Source organism: Embiotoca jacksoni, unplaced genomic scaffold (genome assembly GCF_022577435.1).
Source record: "Embiotoca jacksoni isolate LCO1_2020_lvr unplaced genomic scaffold, fEmbJac1.0.p SCAF_15, whole genome shotgun sequence".
Taxonomy (NCBI): Eukaryota; Metazoa; Chordata; class Actinopteri; family Embiotocidae; genus Embiotoca; species Embiotoca jacksoni.
The window spans coordinates 1,908,423-1,928,354 of record NW_027185285.1 but is presented as its reverse complement, the minus strand read 5'-3'; the positions used below and the strand labels follow the sequence as shown (position 1 = coordinate 1,928,354).

The window sequence follows — 19,932 nt, the reverse complement described above, 5'->3', positions numbered from 1 at the left end:
AAAGCAGATTATAACTGCTTACAGTATAAATCTGTATCTAGACTGACCACTGAAAACCCATGTTTTATGTTGCAGGTAGAATAATTGGGTCAGCTTAAAGGTTTTAAATCATCAGTCTGACTGGGATGATTATTTGTTTGAAGAACACTTTATGAACACAGTGTGTCGAATGTAAAAGAAAGAGGATGAGCGGCTGAGCCAAATATCATCAGTGCAACCGTTTTCCCACATGCTCTAAAACTTGTGTCTGTCTTGTGGTGTTGATGCAGATACTCATTCAGTACAAGACGGCCACTTTTATAGACTTCTTACAGTCAGTTAAGATGACCGACAAGCACTGGGAACATTAGTTCTGTGCCACAAGTCCCATACATCAACTGTCTTGTGGCGAGTAAGGGAGGGGATCAACATATTCTAAATGAGCAGACATAATCCCACTGAATGTGGAGTTAAGCCATTTCATAATTAGCAGATTTTCTAATGTATGCCAGGCTTTAATGACCTTTGCAAATGAGAATGGTTGTTTGAATTTCCATCCTTCACATCGTTTTATCCCTGCCATATCTGCCTGATAGAATGAGTGCACCAGCTGATGATATGCATAAGCTTAATGAACAAGTGCACACACTTCTGAATGGAAACTGATGGGCTCAAGCCAGGGAGATTGGAAATGCATTTCCACACCTTGCATATCATCATCATGACCATAAGTGGTGTCTCTCTGACCCGTTAACAATGCATTTCAAGCCTTTTCCTTCAATTAGGTACACTTCTCACTCAGATTTCTCTCATCAAAACGCTATTAGCATGGTCTAGTTTCAAAATATACTAGACTTATGGAGCAACACAACCTTTTAACTATTGTAAATGACAAAATTATCATTCATTCAGCAGCATAGATGACAGTTGTAAAAGAGCAGAGTGTTGCTAGATCGATGGGTTGTTTCGAAGTATATCTAGATAGCAAACCTGAAATTCTTATATATATCAAGCTTTAAAGCTGATATAATCAATATTTTACATAAACATTAGATCATGACTATGGTTAACGTAAAAGTGGTCACACGGAGTAACAAATTTCCCTCAACACTCTCTGCTGTGTTGTGTTCAGTAACAACATTTATTTGTGAAACGGGTCTGACAAACATGCTGTACAGAGAGTTCATAAAGTACTGCAAGTAGGTATTTCCAGTACTTCACGGTGGAGACCAAAACCAGAGTTAAAAGATCGGACTGACATTCCAAGTCCAAATGAAGGCTCATCTTATTCTCTATCTACTGGATGAGTTGTCTGTTTGCTAAAAACTTTATATATTAGCTTAAAAGTGGAGTCAGCGATTATACTCCGATTCACTTTTTGTGTAATTGATCAAATATCTCGTCACAGTTACGCCAGCTGTCCGTTCTGTGTGTGCACAGGGAAAAAAAATAACGTTATTTGTTCAGCCAAAGCTCTCTAAAAATGAAACCGACAACATGGCTTGGACCACGACATACAACCCTATTCCAGCCAATCCACAACAGCTCGTGTTCTTGCACAGGATGGGGAAGAAGAAGTTTGAAGAAGAAATGAGGGAAGCGGGACGGTGGGAGCCAGAGGCACGGTAAAGATGGCACATGCTAACTTGTTGAAGTGCACAACATAAGGACGTTGCGAAAGAGGCGAGATGGGCGAGAAACAGCCAAAGAGGAAAATAATTCAAACTGAAAAAGAAGAGCCCGGATAAGGCAAGGACAAAGCACCACGTTAACACTGGTGAGGGCTTTCCAATAATGGAAAGACCTCGGAGAGTTGAAAGGTAGACGGATGCGGATGTGACAAGGGTGGATAACATTAGTTTTGCAAAGCAGGTAACGTTGTCATATTTACCCGTCAGGTAATTTTATGTTAGTTTCCGAAGCACATTCAGATTTCCTTCTAGTTTGTGAAGATATGCTGTTGTAGTGATGCCAGCTGTAGCAGCGGGAGAGTTGTTAGTGTTGCGAGCCGGAGCTGGCGAGCCGACTCTGGAAAACTAGGACGCAAACCCGCAACCTAGATACGGTTAGTTACATTATTTGCCGTGTCGTCATTCACTGTATTTGTACATAAAATGTTTGGAAAGCATTTTAAATCCACACGGGGCAAAAATAATACAAGTTTGCACTGTGGAATTATTATGTTTGATGCAAAAATCAAATGTCAAGCCAGATAACGTCACCTTTTTTGTTTTGTTTTTAAGCTTAGCTTCAAACCTATGATCCAGCAGAGTTTCTACTCAGGTGGGTTTTGTTTTTTGTTTTTTTTAGTCGAGGCAAAGCTGTGACACCGAATTGCTGTCCTTTAGTGGACTGGTAAGTGTATTACACGTTTTGGCGTGATACCAGATGTGCTCCAGATGCTTATGTTTAGGATTTCATAAATAACGCGTAACGCTTATAAAAATGTAAATAAGGCTGTTGTGTACAAGCTATTAACAAAGTGTGTTCACTTGCCTTCAAACTGCACTTAAACACATAACTAGACAGACAGGATTGTTCATCATTTGGAAATCCCAAATATCGAACAACCTTTTTATGTTTTCAATACAGCCAGCAAATGTAGCAGGAAGTGACGAGCTTCAGTAAGTGCAGTTCCCTCTGGAAAGAGAAGTTCCAGGATATTAAACTCACTGACTCACAAAAATAAAGTGTCATTAAATGATACCAGGGATGTATTTACCACTCCACTGTCACGCTGCCTAACTTTGCCTCTCGTCAGACGCCCGCTACGAAGCCACATGGTGGGCTCTGCAAAAAGCCACCAACATTCATCATGGCTTTAATGCTATCAAACTCTAATCTGTCTGGGATTTCATGTGTGTTAAACACGGCTGCAAACGCAGAGCAAACACTTCAACAACACTACATAAATGTCTCAATATCTTAGCAAGACAATAAACAACCCATTCAATTCTGGGGATTTGCATGAGAAACGTGAGCATTAGCGAACAGAGACAAGTCCTCTGCCTTTCTGCTGAGGGGAAGGATGGCTTCAAACATGATCCTTTGTCAGACGGGATGGGAGACATGGACACAGAAGCCTCTCGGTTTTGGCAGATCTGGGCTCACAATGCCATAGATTAGTAGCAGCCTGACCACAGAGCTGAAATAAGCTAATTGCTTAATTAGCTGACCCAATTCTATAAGCTTCTTTTAGCATATTAACAAGAGCTATGTAACAAATAGTTGTGCTTCACAGAGGCAGTGTTTGTTTATGGAATTACAATAATGGGGATCAAACACAAAACATACGGTCAATGGCACTCCTTTTATGGAAGAAAATCAAAGCCTTATGCGATTTCAGAAAAACACTGAGGTGCTTTTATTTATGTAAAACTGATTTCAGTCTTTGTCTGATCCACCAGCAGGGGATCCTACTGCTTATTTATTTCCTTATGTTTTTATTTGTATGTTGTTTTACGCCGCACACCCTTGTATTCTGTTAAACAATTAAGCAGCTTCGGGGAACAGTTTGACCGACCTCTCAATATTTCTGGACATTTGAGCAACGAGGGACAAACGAGAGAAGGGATGGGGAAAAGAAAAATCTTATTAGATTGAATAATGATTGAAATGGATTAATTTACATTTTCTGCATGCATACTTTACATACATGATCTTTGCTCAGCAGTGGGAGTTCTGGGCAAAAGAGCACTATTTGTATGAGATGAACTCATCTATATGCTAATTCATTGGCATGTAGACCTGCTTCATTTCTCCCATTCAGGACTGTTTACCTATTAGCTCTTATAGATGCAAAGGGAATTGGAATATTAAAACCAAAAAGCTAAGGAATACAGAACATTAGCAGTACATCAGCTGTTATTATATGTATATTAGGGCGGCATTTCTGCCCTTTGTTTAAGATGTAACCACGAGTCAACTTCCAAGACACTTTACAAATAAACCAACTCTTTCACTTAAGTGGGACTTGTTGCAGCTGACAAAGACACAGCAGGTTTTCAGAAGTCCTTCAAAAGGACCAGAACAGACTGCACCCTGCTGAAAACCACGTGAGCTCCCATGATTCAAATGAGGAATGATCTGACGCTCAAAGGCGCAAAAAAGTCAATTTCTCGGTTTTAAGGTGCTCTAATGTATTTTTGTGCACAACGAGAATACAATCCAAGCACAAGAGCAGATTTAAATGTTGGTTAAATGTTGCATAGAAACACCAACATGGCCTTATAAAGAGATGTTTGACAGATCAAGTTACAAGTGCTGCCTAAATGCTAATGTAATTTCATATGAACCAGGCTAAAAGAGATGCGATCAACCATCCCTGATTCAGAAGACTGTTGTGTTTAAGAGGATGACAACCCCCTTTCTTATTGTCTATGTAATTCACCAAAATTGCCACTTACAGCCGCTAAGAGCAGGACGTTTCATCTCCAAGCTTCCTCTGGTCTTTGCTACTCATCCCATTTCTACTTCCTCCAAAAGTGCCACCACTTCATTAACCTTGCCAGGCATGAGATAAGAGAGGCAGTGCATCAAAGCTGCCTGCCCACAGAGAGAACAGAGCCCTGCATGTCTCCACTACACAGCAGCCATCACACACACTGGCAGATACACAGTCCACAACCCATCCAACATGCAGAAAAGACCTTTTGTGTTTCAAACTGTCATTCAGAAGTGGGTTTTTCCTGCGTGTCTGTGTGTGCACATGACATCATTATGTTTGAAATATAATTCAGGGTAGGGCAAAAACCATTTGGTTGTTCTTGAGTGAAGGGAGTTTGCGAAATAATTGGTCTGGGTCAGACTTTTCATTGCCTCAGACACTTATCTCATAACACGTATTGTCCGTTTGCACAGTTATAAGAGGAGTCCAGGTACACAGCGCTGTCGCCACTATGACCTACACTCTTAAAAACTCAAAAATGAGAAAATTAAACAAGAAAAGCATCAAAACCAACTTCAGCCCAATGAGTAACAACTCCCGACTTCCTCAAAGCCTGAAAGCAGATGGTAGGAAATGTATTAACTGAGTCACAATATTGTTTTACTTGCACCACATACAAATCTCTCTGGTGCATTTAATCCCTCTACCCACAGTTTCTCAGAAAGGAGGATATAAATTATTTTCCTTTGGTGGAAACGGCAAATCCCTGTCTGGATTCTGTTAAAAGGCTTAAAATGTCACTAAATGCCAAGGCTGAGACTCCTGCTAACACGTAGGTCTTTAAGACAAGATGTTAAAGCGTTGAAAGTTACCTGAAATTGATGAGGTTAATATTCTTATCGCAAACTGAGGCTTCTGAGGAAGTGGATATTGAAAATAGCCAGGTAACCCTTCATATTAGAGGCTATCATACAGATTAGCAGCATAAACACCAATTACACATTTCATTGTTTATTGTCAGTAGTATTTAGAAAACATGTTAGAATGCATGAATTAAAAGGATTTGGTTGTGAAGGGAGGTTATTTTCCGTAATACAGTATTATCACTCGTGTGTATTTCAGTAAAGAAAACAAGAAAATGTCCCTAAAAATAACAAGTCAAAATGCTGAACGCTGGGTTGTAAATGAGTAATTTACCATGAATATCCTTCTATATCCCTTTACGACCATATGAATTTCCAAACCACATTATACGAGCATGGAAGGGTCTGTCACTGAAATTTGAAATAGAGGACAAAGGGCCACCGAGCAAATAGGTTTTTTTAGACACCATCCTCTGAGTTCTCTGCCAGTGTGAATCAGAGGTAAAATACAGTGCATTAAGTCGACCTCTGAGGCAGCACAGAGGAGGGTAGAGTGAGACATTCTGCTATCTATTAAGACTTGCGTTATGTATATATTGTGTTTTGAAGGAATTTTACTGATCCACAAAACCAGCAGGAAAGGATAAGAGTGAGTCCCTAAGACCATGTGGTAAGCAACTGCAGTGCAGAATCTCAGGCAAGTTGAAAGTTGCTGTGCCGTTAAGGAGAAAGTCTGGCAGAATCCTGCATGCCCGCTGATAACATGGTTGGATTAAGGATGTTTAAGGGAAGTGAAAATTATTCATTTGAGATGGATGAAAGCTGCACTTGTCAAGTCTACCAGTCATGCACTTTATACATTTCATTTCCACTAGCCAGCATGCATAATTTCCCCTCAATGCAAATTTCTACACACTGGAAATTGTGAGCATATTTACACCGCTCCCTTAACACATTCTCTGACACAGAAAACGGATAATCTCTATTGAACAGGGAACAAAACAATGCAATTTGGTTTGCAGAGGTGTGAGAATCTAATTTTGTGCAGGAAGATGAACGCACAAGATCCAGCAGAATGCAAACAATAGCTTTCATTTGAAATCACGTCTGCATCAAAAAGAGAATGTTTCGTGCCCTGCTCATCACAATGAGATGTAGGCACATTATTTTAGCATTTGCACAATTATCCAAACAGACTTCTGTAATGAGCGCAATTACTCATTTTAAGTCACAAAGTCTTGGCCTCAGTGTTGGTCTGGGTAACCGAGTATATGTATGTTGTTTATACTGCATCTCTCTCTTTCTCTCTATACAAATATTATGATCTCTCTGATGAGAATTAAGTCTCCAGCCTGGATGGCCAATAAATTAGAGGCACGCTTCTCGTTTACTCATCAGAGCTAATGAGCCTGATAAAATTACCTCGAGGATCATAATTACAGGCTAGTGGCAGAGACTCTGGCAGGGACTGGAATAAGACGAAATGCACGCACACACACACACATGCACGCACACGCATACATACATACACACACACACAGAATTCAGATTGTGTTGCAAGAGGCAGAGTACAACAGCAAACCTAAAACATCACAAAGCACCCACGCCTTATTAATAGAATAACAGACCAATATCAACATGCATAAAAATTATACATTAAAAACCTATATAATTCAGCTAATGAAACAAATAGAAACCAATATGGGTTGACATCATCACATTTTAAAAATGTACAGGATTAACATAATGCAAGGTGCTGAACAATATGAACAATTTCCACCTCTCTGTCAGAGCAGTTCAAACTGATTTTACCACCCTTTCATAAAGATTAAGCACTTCATGGGTAATGGCATATTTTAATGAACGATGGCAGCCTGGACACAAGAGCTCACCTCGGAGGATTCCATTTCATCACACATTCACAGGATGAATTGTTTTACTTATGAATATTAATGTCCCTCTAATTTGAGGCTGTTGTTAATGCTTGTCGCTAGGAGCTTGGCAAATCAGGTCCCATTCCTGTTAAAACCATGTATTAGACACCCCCCTGACACTAAGCCCTCGCCTTTGATTCTTAATTGCAGAAGTGCAAGCATTTGCAGTAGATGGGGCGCAAAGCTTTAATTAACTCTAATATCACACATTCAGTCTCGACTGTCACCCACATCACGCATGGCATTTTGTACCAATATCATCCCCAACTCTGCTCAGCTAGAAAGATTGTGTTCCAAGTTCATGATCACAATTTCATGCATCTCAAAATGAGCGATATGTAGTTTATAAGTAGCTGAAATACATTGACGGCAGTGAATTACGCCATCTTTAAAAAGCTTTATTAAAAGCATACATTGATGCAGCTCTATGTGATCGCTGCGCAGCTTTAACGCAAAGGTGCTGCAGCGTTGTTGGTTTTCTTACTAAAAGCAACGTCTGATCTTCATTGAATCAACAGTCAGTGGTGAAGTTTGGGAAGCGTAACGATAAAAAGTTCAGGGATCTGTATAAATAGTGAAACGTGTGCCAAATAAAGCCGTTATTAAGTAAATAATTCAGCCTCTCGTTCCCTGTAATCTTCAAAGGATTTATTGGACAACAGATTTCAAGTTTTTATAGAGAACAAGCACATACCATTAAATAACACTTCCAAGTTGCCACATTACAGTACATTCCTCACAAACATAGCGAATGCCATTTTCACACACGAGTGACTTTGAATATTTTAATAGCTCAGGTGCGGAGCAATTCTGATGCAGATATTAGTAAAGAGTAATGTTTAATTAAACCAGGTTTGAAGATAAAGAGCTCAATACAACCTATAGTTTATAAGCCTTCGCCAGCCATAAGCTACTGCTCTACCTAATCCTCTTTCACATAACATTATTGCATCAGCACAGCCGAACATTTTTGCAGCATTTATAAAATTAGCAAAGAAATTAACTGTCTGCACTGTGGCAAATTGGATTTCCAAGTTGTCGCCTTGTGATACAGCATACCCAGGCTGCCACCTACAGTACAGTGAGAGAGGGAGCCACAGTCTGCAGCAGCTCAACATGTGTGGCTCTCCATTTTACACTCCACAGCCATTCAAACTTCATTGTGAATGCTCTTAGAGGAAATTTGTTAAAAACCATTATTGAATAAATAGTGAAATAATTTCATTTTGGATCAAGGTTTACACATTTATACTCCTCAGTCCTATTTGGATGTGGAACAGCCAGCGTTCCATCCATAATATTTAGACATCGTGACAGTTGATGATATAAACCCGACATCCATTTTTTCCTGACCAGGTGTCTTTCATATTTGATAAAATTATGAATATGCTACCTCACTCCAATCATTCCATAAATATTTAGCGTCTTTACACAACAGACATTCATAAAGGACAACCTTCCTTTTGACAACGGTGCCGTATAATCAATATTAGGGAAACGTTCACAGCAGCATTCACCACACAATTAAACCGAATGTTCTTTTTTTTAACAGCAAAACATTTGTAAAAAAAAAACATGAGACCCCTTGTGGAACAAAAGCAAAGATTGAACAATAACCGAAACAGAAAATGCACGCCCCACTTAACTAACAACAAACCAAGAACTTACGGTGAGTCTTTAACCAACAAAAGATTTTAAGCCAACATTTATTTTTTGAAATATTGTGAATAGATAGATAGAATAGATAAAAGCCAATGATTTGATCCATTATGCTTCCTAATTCTACAGCTCTTCCTTTGCCTCATTATCAACCTATATACTGCCATAGTTAAATATAACAACTTGAATGTTTGAAAGGAATGTTAATATAATAAAAATGCCCCCATTTACTAAAAAAAAAAAAAAAAAAAAAAAAATCCCTCAAGCATCATTCAACTAGTCTTTTACTTCTTCGCCTGAACAGTTTTGAGATGGAAGATTTCCTCTTATTTTTGCCTTTCTTCAGTCCTGTTCACCAAAAGAAACACTAAATATTAGAAGGTGCATTTAAATTGGAAAAACAAATGTAAAAGAGAAATTTGTGTACAATACTAACCCAGATTTTGCATCATTTTATTCAACTGCTGATCCTCTTCTACTTCCCTGAAATTCACCAAAACTCTAGTTAAACATTTTGTCTTGTTTACAACAAGCTGTTAAACTCTCTGCATTGTTCTGAAATGATTATCTCTCTCGTCATGTAAAAAAAGAATTCTAACATGGATCGTGTTACCTCAGCCTGTCCTCATCAAGACTCTCCACAATCGCATTTCTGCCGTCCACGATCTCCATCAGTCGCTGCATCAGCGTCTTCTCCCTCTGTTGCTCCTCTCTGGACTTTAAATGATCTGTGATACCGAGTTGACAAAGTTGCATGTTGGGGGGAAAAAAGGTGGTTAACAGAAGTGTTGTTGAGCATGAAGTCTGTGATGTCTTACCTGGCCTCTCCATCAGCCTGCGAAGTTCCCCCTCCACACCTGGCTGCTGCTGCTCCAGCTCCTGAGTCCTGGCTCTGACAAATGTATTCATTAATGACATCAATCAGGATGTTAATTTATAATGCATCTCAAAACCGTAAAAACAGACCTGAACAAATATATATGATTTGACAGTTAATAACTTTGCTGACCGTGTTAATTGTCAGTAAAATGAAACGCAAGTGAAGAGGAATAATGTAAAAAGATTAAAAAAAAAAAATTAATAGTATGGAATCGTTTCATATCAAAATAATAAAAGCAGCTTTCAAGTCGCAAAGCAAAACCTACACTGTAGAAAAAGCCTTTGGAGGTAAACAATTATAACCAAAATAAAGAGTTTAAAAAGAAATCACTTGCGATAAAATGATGGGTGACGGGACACTTAATCTTAGTCTACATTTGCAGTTTTAAGTTATTATAAAGAAAATGATACTCACATGTATACGAGCTCCGATTCCTTCCTAATGTACGTCTGCTTTTTTCGAATGAGGTTAAACCAGTCGACCATCAGTGGGTCCATCAGTATGTCCCCCTCTCCCTCTAAAAATAGGTTAGTGATACACAATATATCATAAATGAGACAGTGCATATTACTCCTGTGTTATGGTCTTGGTGTATTCTGCGATCGTTGATGTGTACACATTGGGAAAAAAAATAAATCGAACAGTTCATTTAACATTTCGCCCGTACAGACTCTACAGGTTTCTTTAAAATGTGCGTTTATCATGAGCTCTGGGTCGCTGGTAGACGATTCAACACAACTCAAATGAATGTTGTGAGTAAATTAAATCCTGCAGGGATAAATTTGGCTCAAACGAAGTTTTCAGATGTCGACGTGGCTCTGAGCTCTTCTAATGTCAGATGATACAGCGCGAGAGCAAAGTGCCGAATTCAAATAAGACATTTTACATCATCTTATTTAATATAACAATCCAGAAGCCCACTCTCAATCAGAATCATGGCTCATTTTATTTTACCCAGATAAACCATTTGTTTTCTTATGACTGTGCTATTTATTCAATATTAATAATATTAATTGCGAATGAGGTTTTTAAGATAACTTGGCTGGTTTGTAGGGAGGTGGTTAAGAGGTTTGTTCAGAGGTGGGAGGTTTATTAAGATGGCGCGTGACTCACATCTTGGGACTCTGTCAACACCTTTATTAAGGACTATGTTGCAGCCAACGATCCCAAAATGGAGCCCAGACTCTTGGTAATCTGAATTTTTAAATTTAACACTGAACAGACTGTCATATGCCACAGAACAGAGTGTTACAACAAACGTGTCCTCCTTTACTGTATCTTCAGCATTCGTCGTCTCCGTTGTTTAATGTACTTCGGAATAGAACACCACTCCCCTTTATTTTGCTTTAAATATCTTAAATGTTATACTCGTTTCAATTCACGCTGTTTAAGAAAGTAAATTAGAAACCAAACTAAATGATAATTACGTTAGTTCTCATTTTGACTGTTGAGTCACACAAATAAAAGCATCTTTAACTCTCAAATTTGTGCAGTATATATATTTTTCCACAGACAGAAAAGGACAACTTTCAAAAAGCCCTCACCAAACACCCAAAGAACAGAGAAGCTTCAACATCCACAATGATTCATATATAAACCTAAAATGTTGAAACATTTACTTGAATCAGAATTGTTCAGTGATTGGTCCACTACAATATTGTGACAAGCACTGAGACACAGCTCGCATTTTCTGCTTAACCAAGTCCTACATGGATACCCGAGAAGGTGGATCAAATGATTTTCGGCTAAATATTTGCCGATCCCAATTAGTGACCCATCAATCAAAGTACATGTACAGTACAGACTGAGCTGGACGGAGACAGAGGCACATCCTGCCGCATCAAACATGATTTTACTCTGAACCGCATTTGAGTGTCAGAGTTTCGTTTTTATGCAGACAAATTCCAGTTGAGAAGTAGATGATCTCCTAGGTGGTGTGCAATTGATGTCAAAATCTGGCCAAGCAACTGCAGCCTTCCTGGGTGCCGTTCAAAAAAAAATAAAAAAGGAAGCAATAGACCAGAATATATATTACTATACCCAAGTCATGTTGACCTTGAGCAAAGCAATCAGGCCCCCTACTCCTACTACCTCAAAGGAGAGGCACCCTCCCTGTGGGCGGGCTGTGCCTCTCACCTCATTTGGCTGCAGAAACAGTAATAGAAATGGCAGATAATCCCCCCACCCCCCTCCAGCCCGCCCCCACACATACACACACACACCTCCAGCTGATGGCGAGTGAATGTGGGAGGCAACCAGGACAACTCACTGACGCAGCAGCGGGATTCAGCAGTTCACACAGACACCATCACATTTTGCATTGAGGTTATTCATTGCGAGAGTGCAAAATTGACCATTGGATCGACACCTTAAAACCCATTTCGGAACAAAGTGACGCAGGGGTCACAGCCAACAGTCCTCTTGACCACGGTGGGACCCAGCTGCCCAGCTTTGTAACCAATAAGCGTTGCCATCAGAAAGAGGAATAAGTCAATGAGACCAACGTTTAAAACGTCATTTACCCGACTGAAGGGGAAGCGACAGAAAGAAGGAGAAAGAAATGGTGTATCCTGGGTAAGAAACAGAAAGGGAGAGTGCATATTGGAGGATGTGAAACGCAACTTTCTTCTGGTAATTCTCGGGTTTATCAGTGACTTTTATGGAACTATGCTGCTGAGTGAGTTCTTTGAAAGACTCAAAATTTTTCTAAACTGCACACTTATTTTTAAATCACATTTGCATGTCTAAACAAGGAAAAGGGAAGAAAGCGGGAGAAAATGGCGAGTTGTGAGAGAAGAGTAAAAGGAAACATACCTTCCTCACAGCTGCGCAGCTGCTTCTCCAGCTCCACTCCCTCCCTTTCCAGCTGAGCCAAATTTGTCTCAATATCATTGAGCTCTCTCTCAATCTGCTCCACCGGAATATGATAAGACTTCACCTGCTGTAAAACAAAGAACTTGTGAGTCCCAGTCAAGTCAAGATAATTTTAATATAAAAATTCTGACTTTGGCCACTTTAATGTAAAGAAGGTCATCCATTTTTTTTTAATTTTTTTTTTTTTTTTAAACCAGGAATGTAATGAAAGCATATTTGTAGAGCTGTTAATTAATCTCTTAAGAGACTTAATGGAGGGAACTTACAGAGGGTGACCTCATTTCAGTCCTGGAGGCGTTGGTGGGTGACAAATACTTTCCCTTTTTAGCAGCTAAGAGGTAGATAAAATAGGATTAGATAGTCCTTTCATGGCAGCTTTTCAGAAAAGCATTGTCACATATGACTTCACCTGATTTATTTTCAGGGAAAAAAAACGACTGTTTATATGAAAGCAACGAGATGGCTGAGGCCATGTATGTGTGCCTTTGATGACATTTAAAAAAAAGAAGAAGCTGGGAACCAACCTGAGGGATGTCCGTGATTGGCTGCTGTAGTCGTTGAAGAGCTAATAGATTCCACAGCTGGCGGTCTGGGTGGGGATTTCACAGGCGAGTGGCTCCCATGTTTAAACCCTAAAAATAAGGACAGGAGGTTTTACATGCTGTACATCTGTCAGTTCAGAAGTTATTTCTGCAATGCGTATTTTTATTTGCTGGTCACATTTAGTAAAAAAAAACTACAGCGTTCACCACTTCAACAGCTTTTGGACAGATAACATTTCGTAGAGACATTCATCATCTCCAGAGGATGATTCCTACTGACATGCATTTATATTTTCCTCTAGTGCTTCCTTTAGGCTCACATTCATGGTTTTGAGTGAAATTTGTAAACCTTTGGATGAATTGCCATGAGATTTGGCACAGACGCTCATATTCCCCCTCAGGATGAACTGCAATCAATTTGGTGATCCTATGACTTCTCATGCAGCAGCATCATTGTGTCAAAATTTATATAAAAAATAGAAATACCTTGGTTATGACCATTGACTGTATACAAAATGTACATATAATAAGGCCATTGCAGAAGTGCAATAAACTGGGTTTGCGCCATAAAGTCTCCGGCTCCACAGACTCCTATTCAACTTCTCATGAAATGCAAAGCTTTCCACAAGTTCTTATGGTGTTGTTAGCAAAAGTCACTCTTCCTTATTAGTTTTCAGGCAGTCCATTTAAAAATAATTCCTTCATTAATTTGAAAAGAAGTCTCTGAAAGCCATGTGTTTGGGGGCGTGTCTGTTTGATTGACAGGCCTCATCAAGTTTCCAATCAGATAGAGTCAGATCCACCGCTTGCTCCTCCTCTTAAAAGCTCAAACACAAGCTGCTTTTAACAGCTTCAGTTGCTAGCGGGGCTGCAGACGAAATTCTAATTTTGTAATCACTATAATCATTTGGTGCTGCTCTTAACATCTTGCTGCGTTGATTTCACTATAAAGAGTCACTTAAAGACAAATTGTGTCTATTGAGGACAGTCAAATTTCTTAAAACTGACAAGATGAGCTCAAAAAAGAAACACTTTCAAGCACTGAAGCCTTTACTGTGATGTAACAAACTGACTACATCTAATAGAGCCAATCTTTTTTGAGATCCAACACTCAATTCATAGAATTTACTACACTTGCAAACATTTGTCTCCCATTATAATGCAAAGAAATGTCTCACCTTGACTTTTGGAGCCCGGCAGAGATTTCTGGGGACCGACTTCTCTAAAGCATGCAGGGTCAAACACAGCAAAGTTAACTGAAGGTGCTGCAGGTGTTGGAGCCAAGAGAGGCCTGGCTGTACAGATGGAGTCATTAGTAGCAGTCGTGGACTTGAAGCCGGGTGCATGTTCCTCAGTGAAGGCTTCAGGTTTAGCATCTCTGTAAATAAGAAACAATGAAATAAGCTTTTAAAAATGGTGTAACAGCACAGCATTTGTCTAACACAGATGGAAGACGCCAACAGGTTGGCTCATACAGATTGAATATATGCATTAGAAAAGGCCTCACCTTAGATACTGTAATGTTAAAAAGGTGATGAAAAGAGTGGAGGAATCATCAGCAGGAGTTAGAAATGAGAGAGCCTAGTGTTAAAGGAGGAAAGGTTCAGGCCTGGCCCTCCTTGCAGCTTGTTAAGATGGGGACAGAGCTAGCGGCTGCACTCTGAACCAGTCAACAATAACAGAGATGGACGGAGGTCGATGGTTCCGCAGTCTGGAGGAGTGAATAAGCTCAGAGGTCAGAGATGTCGGATGGAGAATCTGTCAAGCCATTCTTTGGTCCACTTATGTGACATTTCAACTTCCAGGAGAGTGAGTTATATAGTTAAAGATATTATCAAGATAGTTAAGCATACTTACTTAAGTCCTAACTCAGTTTTCACAGGTTTGAGCTTTTTTTGCCACTCGTGGGTAAGTTGATCTGTAAGAAAATGTAGGGATAAAAAAAAAAAAAAAAGTGAAAGACGAATATATAATTGGGGCTGAAGCAAGTTTATTTTCATTATCAGTTTGTTATCTGTTAATATTGTTTGTTAAATTTAAGACCAAAACAAGTGAATCACAAGTTTAAAAAGAGCATAAATTATTATGTTTAAACATCTCATTTGTATGATCAACAGTCAATAACACAAAGATAATCATGTTTTAAAATCAAAATGATATCAAAACAAACAAAAGCAGCAAGTCATCACATGGAACGAGCAAAGTTTTATCACTTTTGCTTGGTGAACAACTAAAACAATCAATTATTAAAGTCAGAGCAGATCAACTCAATTAACTGTTACTCTTTTTACCCCCCCCCCAAAAAATAAATAAATAAATAAATAATAATAATGGCATCTTGCACAGCTACCAACATCCTTCAAAACCATTAAGAAGTTAGTGCATTGCAGATTATGTGACATCTTTAACAATGACTTGCACACTCAAAGCAGTTCATGTACACAATAAACAAAAGACTCCCTTGACTCGTCTGAGCCACCTGAACAGCTGATAATGAGTTCAGCAGCTGCTGGTTTCATTATCTAGTCTCTCACAACAATCCACTAAAGGGACTCGTCTTCACCTCCAAATCTGTATTAAAGACCCAAATGATGCTCTAATCTGCGCTCGTAACGTCCACAACAATTTGCAGTTACATCTGGTCTACAAATGGTTAATATTAGCAGGCAACAGAGTTCATTTCCACGTCAGGAAGACTTCTATCAATCCTAACAATAAAACACCATTCACAATGAAACCAGCAGTAATTGTGTTTCTGTCTGCAAACCCTCTGACACCCGTACATGCACATCCATCCCGAGAGAATGACAGTTCAACTATGAAAGTTCATTAGTGTGAGACAGAAATTAAAACGGCCTGCTAGATGCACAGGCTGCATAAATGGGGCAAAAAAAAAAAAAAAAAAAAAAAAAAAATGACAAAAGGGCTTTGTTTTCTGTGAATGTTTGAGGCAGACAGAGAATGGTGGGGGTGGGTGTGTGGATGTTGGCGACATGTCAAATAATGGATCAAGAACAAATGGAATGAATGTAGTCGAGCTTGCCTTTGGCGGTTTTGTGTACAGTTGTTGGCCTTGTCTTGTCTTTGTGGATGGCCTTTAGACATGGTGATTCCTTATTGTTTGTCTGGCTGGTGGAGGGCCGTCCTGCCCAGTTTCCTGCTGGGCCTTGGCTGTATTTCTCCTTTCTCAAACCAGGGCTATCAGCTGAACTTGGCTCATCACCAAACCTGCAGAGACAGAAAGGCTTCACCGTTGGCCTCACAAAACCGTGCAGACAGTGGGAAAGCGTTGGAATATACAAATTCATGGCCACATGTGGTATAGAGATGCGTTACTCACCGTCTCTCTGCTGATCGGATGGTAAACGGGCGTTTGTTGTTATTGTTGCAGTTTTTCTCTGCTAGGTTCTTTCCGATAACGACCCTGACGCTGCTCTTCTCCTCATCGGGACTCAGTGGGACCTTAGGCTTCGCTAAAACATTTGAGGGCTCTGTGAGCTTCCTGTTGCCTGTCGAAGTTTCTGTGACTTGTGTCACAGTCTGGAAAAACTTCTGCCGGGCCACCTGCGTCTTCTGGGCCGAGTCCGTCCAGGACTGGGAAGGTGGAGGAGGACTGAATGGCTTCAGAACAAAATTCTGTGGGGCTGACGGCACCGAAGAGGGACGAGGTGCATGATGGGTCTGGCTGGCACCATTTGGTCGTACGGCTGAACCGAGGGGTCCGTGTTTGACCGCAGCATCGGATGAAGAGGAAGGCTTGACGCTGTTCCAGTGGGCGTTGCAGATAAAAGTGTCTGGATTCTTACCTGGTTTGTAGCCTCCTGCATGAAGTACGCAGGAGCACTCACTGCATCTGGTGGTGGAAGTTTATTAGCATGACATTTTTTTTTTTAAAGAAATAAACTCCAGCACACAAAAAAAATAGTACGAATGAATGTAGATAAAATTCTTACTTGAAACATATTCTGTGATACAGCTTGCCCTCCACAAAGTGCCTCTGAACCAGATGAACATGGCTCTTGCATGCAACACATTTGCTATTAAGAGTCCCATTTTTGTTGCCGTTTTCTGCCAAAACCACCTTCTGTGAAAGAAACCAAAGCTACAGTAACACTGTATCCAAAAAGATTCAACATTTTCCTTTTAATATTAACCTAAACCACTGAAAATAAACATCCTCCTTGCCATTAAATATAATAATCAAAAAAGTATTATTATAAAATAACAAAGATGTATTGAGTTCGGACCTGAGCGGCTGCTCTGGCCATCTTGGGTGAGGTCTGAGCGGTAAGAGTGGAAGGTAACCGATTCTCAATGGCGCTTTTGGACACAAAGGTTTTGGCAACCACTGGGAGATTTTTCTTCTCTGACGGCTCCTCCTTGGAGCCCTCTGCTGGCCTTTTCACACCTCCCACTGAGGAGAAGTGAAACACCATTAGTGTCAAACAACACACGAGACAGAAACAACATAACTCAGCCTATTCTTAAAAAAAGAGACATGTCAGAAAAAGCTCTGCATTGACGCAGTAGGAGGGAGGACACCTCAAACTTGTCTATAAAGTTACTGTGGATTTTTGAAGCAGATATATTCTCACTGGGAGGCCGTCCTTTGAAGTAGTTGTGGTACTGGGAGACGTAGGTAAGAATGCTTAGTCTGTCTGGGATCCTTAAAGCCACCATGTCTTCTGCATCTAACAAAGCTGGGATCCCCAATTTCTCCTCTGCCACCTGAAAAGCCTTCAGAAACAAGAAAAAAAAAATACAAAGTTTAACCAGCATCTGATAGTAGCATATAATGGACAAAGGCACATCCAAAGTGTTTTTGCAAAATAAACATGGAATTCATCGAGCACACATTCACATACATTTACAGCATGTGTAAAAATGTCATACAATACAATTGACTTTAAATAGACTGGCAGTATTTTGCGGTGGAGCCCAGAGAGGTCTGGAAAGGTCTGCATAATGAATAGCACACTTCCTGTGAGCTTGTACAGATAAGAAGGAGGATGGAGGGAGCAGGATATCAGGGCATTGTTTAGGATCAGTATGGACATGCTCATTAAATTTAAAGAACAGCCTCACCGAATATCAAGAGTGTGCTACAGCAAAAGAAGAACACAAGACATAAAATAATCAGAGGATCCATTTAGCTACAAATACACAGACAAATTTCAACTCATGAAATATACCACCTGTAAGAAACACGACACTATTCATGAAATATAGAAGGGTGTGAATTACTGCACCAGTCACACTCTCACGTTTCAGTACGTTTCAGCAACGGTTGATCAAAACTTTAAACCAGATCAAATACACGATTCTCTGGCCACAAATCTGTTCATTAGTGTAGCATTCAAGCAGTATACATCAGCAGTGTATTCAAGTGAACTGTTATCGTGAGGATCGAGTGGCAGGATGTCAGCAAGCCTCATTTAAAATGAATAAACTGGAGACCACCTCCGAGCTCAGGTTTGCTGCTGACACTGTCAGGAAGATCCAAGACAACAAGGATGTCATAGAGAGTGCAAACTGCAGCGCTCAGCGGGGCCTGTAACCCTCAGAGGAAGCTGGGAAGATGGTAAAACACTAAATAATGGAGAGGTCCTGGCTGTGCAGCTCATGTCAGGCAGGGGGTTAACAAAATAAATGAGTTCAAGTGGACAGAGGAGGAGTGAAGATTTAGAAATGTTTGAGAGGAGTTTTTGTTGTATTTTGTGTGTGTGTGTGTGTGTGTGTGTGTGTGTGCGCGCGTTGCTGCATGCTCCGTCATGTTTCCAAGGTTGATGAAGTGGATGTTTTATACTCGAATATGAAGTGTGTTCCTCTCAGCAAGGCAAAGACTGAACAACTTGACTTCTTACCAGTCTGTTATTCTCAAACACATCCTCCTTTCTGAGTGACTCATAGTCTCTGGGGGAAAAAAAAAAAACAGAAATACAATGAACAAAGAGAGGAGTTAGACATGTTAAAGAAATCATCATCTAATTTAGGATCATGAGGATTTAAAATATAAACGCACAAAGTGACATTTTCAAGTAGTTTTTCTTATGGCCATTTATTGACAGCAGAACTGACACACCTAAATACATTAAAAGGATCATGAGTTAAGATTAGGAAAATAAACACAAATAATGAGTACAACATTTTTTTTTATTTTTATTTTAAATAAATAATCACTCTTAGGTTAAAAAGTACCAAAGACAAATAAACCTTTTGCAGAAAACAACAAGATATGACTGCAATTCAGGAGGAAACAGACTGCTTCTGTCAAAGTTAACAGTTATAGAACTCAACCAAACCCCAGCAGAATTTCACCACGTTTTAACCAATTCGTCAGAGGTAAACACTCACATCAGATCCGGTCTGTACTTGTGTATCAGCGCACAAAAAGCCATCCCGTTCCTGAAAGAAGTGGTCATGTTGGTGATGGCTACATCTCGGTAGCCGTCACACTGCAGTTTACACCACTGTTCCAGAGCCTTGACGGCCGCCATGCTCCTCTGCGCGTCGGAGACTCTCTCAGTTCCCAAAAGTGCGCAACAGGCAGAGGTTTCAGTGCGGAGGAGCCAGAAAGGAAAGAGAGATAAAAAACAAAAAACAAAGAGTCTCTGCTCGGGGTTTGACCATGAACTGCGGGGCTGGAGCTGCAGCTGCGTCCTGTTTCCTCCTTTTTCTACCTGGCTGACGGACCACGGACTCTCCGGCACAAGCTGCTGCTGCTGGTGTGCGTTTCTCTGCTCATTACACTAATTGACACGGACTGCTGATTCGTCATTCACTGACAGTTTTATAAAACTCACCCAGGAGAGTA

The 19,932-nt window shown here is 40.0% G+C and overlaps 1 protein-coding gene across 1 annotated transcript; it reads right to left on the bottom strand.

Annotated features, from left to right (window-relative positions):
• Positions 1–7,587: 7,587 nt before the first annotated feature.
• micall2a (mical-like 2a) lies at positions 7,588–19,615 on the bottom strand. The gene is made up of 17 exons (XM_069148746.1): positions 19,473–19,615; positions 18,983–19,031; positions 17,714–17,855; positions 17,366–17,532; positions 17,072–17,202; positions 16,459–16,971; positions 16,162–16,346; positions 14,976–15,036; positions 14,297–14,496; positions 13,101–13,208; positions 12,843–12,907; positions 12,517–12,643; positions 10,117–10,219; positions 9,641–9,714; positions 9,436–9,550; positions 9,259–9,305; positions 7,588–9,170 (listed from the first exon to the last, which is right to left on the bottom strand). Exons 1-17 carry the CDS (start codon positions 19,613–19,615, stop codon positions 9,091–9,093), a joined length of 2,310 nt encoding a protein of 769 aa, XP_069004847.1. The 3' UTR covers positions 7,588–9,090.
• Between the last annotated feature and the right edge of the window lie 317 nt (positions 19,616–19,932).

Bases quoted from the DNA above. Each gene is read 5' to 3' on its own strand.
- micall2a (XM_069148746.1), bottom strand. From the start codon at position 19,615: ATGGCGGCCGTCAAGGCTCTGGAACAGTGGTGTAAACTGCAGTGTGAC. The intron at 17,856-18,982 runs GTAAGAAGTCAA...TTGTTTCTGAAG, and splicing joins TGTTTGAGAATAACAGACTG to GCTTTTCAGGTGGCAGAGGA. The intron at 9,715-10,116 runs GTGAGTATCATT...TACATTTGTCAG, and splicing joins GAATCGGAGCTCGTATACAT to AGCCAGGACTCAGGAGCTGG.